Source organism: Macrobrachium nipponense, chromosome 5 (assembly GCF_015104395.2).
Source record: "Macrobrachium nipponense isolate FS-2020 chromosome 5, ASM1510439v2, whole genome shotgun sequence".
Taxonomy (NCBI): domain Eukaryota; kingdom Metazoa; phylum Arthropoda; class Malacostraca; order Decapoda; family Palaemonidae; genus Macrobrachium; species Macrobrachium nipponense.
The window spans coordinates 112,158,251-112,163,803 of record NC_061107.1 but is presented as its reverse complement, the minus strand read 5'-3'; the positions used below and the strand labels follow the sequence as shown (position 1 = coordinate 112,163,803).

The 5,553-nt window shown below is 41.2% G+C and overlaps 1 protein-coding gene across 6 annotated transcripts in view; it reads left to right on the top strand.

Annotated features, from left to right (window-relative positions):
* The window catches only part of LOC135215601 (alkylglycerol monooxygenase-like), a 792,850-nt gene extending 787,789 nt beyond the window's left edge, over nucleotides 1–5,061 (top strand). For all 6 annotated transcript variants that reach the window (XM_064250496.1, XM_064250495.1, XM_064250493.1 and 3 more), the window contains 2 exons: nucleotides 3,805–4,056; nucleotides 4,534–5,061. In XM_064250496.1, the coding sequence (XP_064106566.1) occupies nucleotides 3,805–4,056; nucleotides 4,534–4,803 (522 nt within the window). In that variant the 3' untranslated portion in view covers nucleotides 4,804–5,061. The remainder of the gene's footprint in view (nucleotides 1–3,804; nucleotides 4,057–4,533) is intronic.
* Nucleotides 5,062–5,553: the final 492 nt, after the last annotated feature.

Here is a 5,553-nt window from a genome sequence, read left to right as displayed (position 1 = left end):
TTTATAGTGTGGGGGTTCCGGGTTCCATCCTGCCTCCTTAGGAGTCCATCACTTTTCTTACTATGTGCGCCGTTTCTAGGATCACACTCTTCTGCATGAGTCCTGGAGCTACTTCAGCCTCTAGTCTAGATTCCTTTTCAGGGATCTTGGGATCGTGCCTAGTGCTCCTATGATTATGGGTACGATTTCCACTGGCATGTCCCATATTCTTCTTATTTCTATTTTCAGATCTTGATACTTATCCATTTTTTCCCTCTCTTTCTCTTCAACTCTGGTGTCCCATGGTATTGCGACATCAATGAGTGATACTTTCTTCTTGACTTTGTCAATCAACGTCATGTCTGGTCTATTTGCACGTATCACCCTATCCGTTCTGATACCATAGTCCCAGAGGATCTTTGCCTGATCTTTTTCTATCACGCCCTCAGGTTGGTGTTCGTACCACTTATTACTGCAAGGTAGCTGATGTGTCTTGCACAGGCTCCAGTGGAGGGCTTTTGCCACTGAATCATGCCTCTTTTTGTACTGGTTCTGTGCAAGTGCCGGGCATTCGCTTGTTATGTGGTTTATGGTTTCATTTTTCGTATTGCACTTCCTACATATGGGAGAGATGTTATTTCCGTCTATCGTTCTTTGAATATATCTGGTTCTTAGGGCCTGATCTTGTGCCTCTGTTATCATTCCTTCAGTTTCCTTCTTTAGCTCTCCCCTCTGTAGCCATTGCCAATTGTCATCGCTGGCTAGTTCTTTAGTCTGTCTTATGTATTGTCCGTACATTGGTTTGTTGTGCCAGTCCTCTGTTCTGTCTGTCATTCTCCTGTCTCTGTATATTTCTGGGTCTTCGATGTTGACACAGTCCTCTATACTTAGTAGTCCTCTCCCTCCTTCCTTTCGTGTTATGTATATTCTGTACGTATTTGCTCTTGGGTGTAGTGCATTGTGTATTGTCGTATGTTTCCTGGTTTTCTGATCTATGCTGCGGAGTTCTGCCTTCGTCCATTCCACTATTCCTGCGCTGTATCTGATTACTGGCACTGCCCATGTGTTTATGGCTTTTATCATATTTCCGGCGTTGAGTTTTGACTTGAGTATCGCCTTGAGTCTCTGCATATATTCTTTCCTGATCGTGTCCTTCATCTCTTGGTGTTTTATATGCCCTCCTTCCATTATTCCCAGGTATTTGTATCCTGTCTCATCTATGTGCTTGATGTTGCTCCCATCTGGTAGCTTTATCCCTTCAGTTCTCGTTACTTTGCCTTTTTGTATGTTGACTAAGGCGCATTTTTCTATTCCAAACTCCATCCTGATGTCCCCAGATACAATCCTTACAGTCTGGATTAGGGTATCTATTTCCTTGATGCTCTTACCATACAGCTTGATGTCGTCCATGAACATCAGATGGTTGATTCTGTTACCTCTTTTCTTGAGTTGGTACCCGGTATCCATCTTCTGTAGTACTTTTGTCATGGGAATCATGGCTACTACGAAGAGTAGTGGGGACAGTGAGTCGCCCTGGAAGATCCCTCTCCTGATATTAACCTCTGCTAGTCTTATTCCAGAGCTTGTAAGTATTGTATTCCAGTTGCGCATTGTATTTTTGAGGAAGCTGATGGTGTTTTCCTCTGCCCCATATATTTTCAGGCATTCTATTAGCCATGTGTGTGGTATCATGTCGAAGGCTTTCTTATAGTCTATCCATGCCATGCTTAGGTTGGTTTTCCTTCTCCTACTGTTCTTCATTACCATTTTGTCTATCAGGAGCTGGTCTTTTGTGCCCCTACACTTCCTTCTGCAGCCTTTCTGTTGGTGGGGGATGGTGTTTGTCTCCTCTAGGTAATTGTATAGTAACTTCCACATTATTGGTAGGCAGGTGATTGGCCTGTAGTTACTGGCTATATTTCTTTTTGTACTAAGGATGTTCTTCCTGTGGTCATCCATTTGGGTGCTTGGTGATTTGAGATACAATGCTGGAGTTGTTCTGCTATTCGTGGGTGTAGGGCCTTGAAGTTTTTGAGCCAGTATCCATGGACTTCATGGGGACCTGGGGCTTTCCAGTTTGGCATTTTCTTTAGTTGGTGTCTGACTGCGTCTGTCGTGATCTCTGTGAATCTTTGTTTTATTCTCCCTGTTTCTTCTTCCTTGACTTCCTGTTGCATGTTTGTTGTGTGATACCGGATTGCTCCATATGTTTTCCCAGAGTCTCTTACTTGGTTCGGCTTCAGGAATTTCTGGGTGGTTGTCTTCCCCTCTTATTTGGCTGTATAGTCTTTTCTGGTTGGTTCCGAATAGTTTGTTCTGTTGGTATCCCTTATTCCTGTTCATGTACCGTTGGATCTTATGTGCTTTGGCCTTAAGCCTCTGTTTTACATCTTCTATTGTGTTGTTTAGTCCCCTCTCTTGTACTTTGTATTTCTCGTTGAGTTCCTCCCTTGTTTTCTTGCTTCTTAGCCTTCTTTCTGCCATCTCTATCAGTTTACTCAAGTCAGATCTCATCACCATGATTTGCTTTTCCAGGTGCCTTTTCCAAGGAGGTTGCTGTTTTGGTTTCTGTTGGGTTGGTTGTGCTGGTGGTGTTGGTGTTCGAATCCCCATCAGTTCTGCTACTAATCTTGCTCCTGCATATGTCAAGTTATTTGTTTCTGTGATACTGGTGGTGTGTATTATGCCCATTATTTCATTGACCTCACTTGTTTTCTCCCCTAATTTCTTGGTGTTGTAGGCTTTTATTCTCTCTGTATCTGGCTCCATCCATTGTCTAATCTTTTCTACCCATTCCGTCCTCTCTGTTACTTCGTCGGTGTTTCTTCGTGTGTCGTTGTTTGATACTTCATCCTCCCTGTCGTCTTCTGTGGCATCGTCTATCAGTTCGTCTTCGTGTAATTCGTTGTCGTGTGACATTTCCCTTTCTAGTTCTTCTCTTTCTGTTGGGGAGAGCCAGTTCTTTTTCTTTATGTTCCTTACTTGGTCTGCCAGCCTCTGCTCTGTTTGGGGGTGTTATTCCTCTCATTCCAGATGTTGACCAATCTTCTTCTATATCCTCTCTCCGTCGGGTTGCTTCTGATGTAGCATCTCCATATTTCCTTATTTTCTTCTCTTGTCCATTTCTTCCTTTTTGCTTCTGTAGCTCCAATCTCAGGCTGTTGATTACTGTCGTTGTGGTGATCAGTGGCTGGATGATGACCTCCAAGTACCTGACCGTCTTCCCCTTCAATTGGGTTAAATACCTGGTTGCCGGACGAAGCTTCTCTGTTGCCAGAGGTTCCATTTACGTCGTTGTCGTTTATTCCTTCATTTCTTTCCATCATTGCTGAGTTTTGCTATTTAACCCATAGCTGGACCCTACCCCATCAGGGATAGGAACTCATTTACAGCTGAGTAGACTGAGGAAATTATGGTAAAGATCCTTTCCCAAGGAATCAACGCCGAGGAGAGCGGTCACCCATCCAACGACTGACCAGCCCCAATGTTGCTTAACTTGACTTAAGTCCATTGACGACCTAACCCACTCCTCCACGGCGCCACATTATTATTATTATTATTATTATTATTATTATTATTATTATTATTATTATTATTATTATTATTATAAACCAAGCTGCAACACTAGTTGGAAAAGCAGAATTTCATAGACCCTAGGAAGCCCAAAAGGGAAGGCAGAACAGTTCTACAGACATATAAACTCAGAAGTGAGAATAATGCTAATGTTTGATTATCCTATAAAGTTAACCTTTTTGCAAACAGTGAAAATGCCAAATATGTCTAATGTGATTAATACTAATTGGGAAGAAATTCTCTCCTTGTCAGTTTTACTACTTTGGCGAACTCTTCAAGAAAGTATGGGCAATGAATACTTGGGGGGATCGCCTCAAAGCTGTCTTTTACGGACCTGGATGGACACCTGGTTCCCCTAGACTCGGTGATCCAGCCAACATGGCACCAGTCCCTGTTCCTAGAGAGCCCTACAACCCCATTCTGCCACGATGGCAGATGTACTACATCATTACCCATCTTTTCATCGGAATGATCGCCTCACAAATGTCGGATAAGGAGGTTGCGGTAAGAATTTCTGTCATTTACTCTTTTTTTCGAAATTTTTTTCCTACCGACTCTCGCAGGATATGTTATTCGTGATCAGTTCTAGAAAGAAAGTACTATGAGCAATGCCTAATTCAGCGTTGTTGCCAGTTTTCATTCCGTCAATACAGTATGTTTTGTCTATAATGATATTCAAATGCTTATAAGTTTATACCATGTATTACAAATATATTATGTTTATATAAGGTATCAGTAAGATTTTCTAGAATACATTGGCCATCAGTCTATAATCATCATTGTGATGTATTGAAACGTAATACTACATCAACATACATTGCAATCATAGTCACCAGCTAAAGGTGAAGTAAAAATCAATTAGGTCTAACGGAAAGAATCCTATCGTTTTTAGACCCCAATTAAACTACTGCAGTCATACGTAGTAGGCTTTTGGTCAGTTCCATGATACAAAAAACTTAATTGGGTTTCTTTTCCTGACAGGTCGAGAGCTGGTGGTCTGTCGCTCGTTTCCTGTTCTTCATCCTCACTTCCATGGGAATAGTGACCTCAATGTATGATTCTTGGCGCTGGGCTCCCATTGCAGAGGCATTGCGATGCGCTTTATTCACAGTATATGCTCAGTACTGGCCAATAACTGGTATTATGATATTTGACACTTCGATCGTCGTCTTTTACACTGCATGTTCGCTGCTGTGGATTTTCCAGAGTGTTAGTGCCCTAAGAGACTACAAGAAGATCAAATCAAATTAAGAATTGGTTGGAAAATCGGAAGTGGCTTTATGTCACTGACATTCCATTTGCATGTGCATTTTGATTATCCCGCGTGAAAAAGACAGCCAATGAATTCACTTACAGAGCAAAGAGTTAGGCAACATCACATAACAGATCAGTCATCTTTGGCCTCGAATTAGTTAAGTACAAACGCCCAAAATAAGTTATATGTTGCTTACTCGTTTAGAGTTAACTGCATTTCCAAAAATAGGATTAAGAATAGATATAATGATTCAACTGTGAATTTTATTTTTTACAAAACCTTGCAAGTAACTACTGACATATGAAACAAAATCTGAATATATTTTGCTACTAATCGCTGACACTTTTTTTTTTCTTTTAACACAACAGTCACTTTGCGACTTTGACGTCCAGAAACTTGATTATCTACGTCGAACTTTGGTGTAAGGAAAACGAAAAAGTTTTGCCAAACGTAGAAATCAGTGGAATCTTGGATTGTGTGGAATTGCTGCAGAAAAGTAACAATTTCACTCAATTTAGTTCATGAGATTAAAGAATGGATTCCTTCGGAACAGGGGTCACAGATCCAAGTATTACCCGCAGGCCATGTCTGGCCGGTTATAAGACTTTATCTGGTCTCGATTTATTGGTTACGACAGACAGCTTCAGGTACCAGAACTATATAGAAATTGCGCTGTTTTGATTTAATTTTGTTCTGCCTTTACTTTACTAAAATTCATTCTGAATATCTTTAGTTTTTTCTGTTTA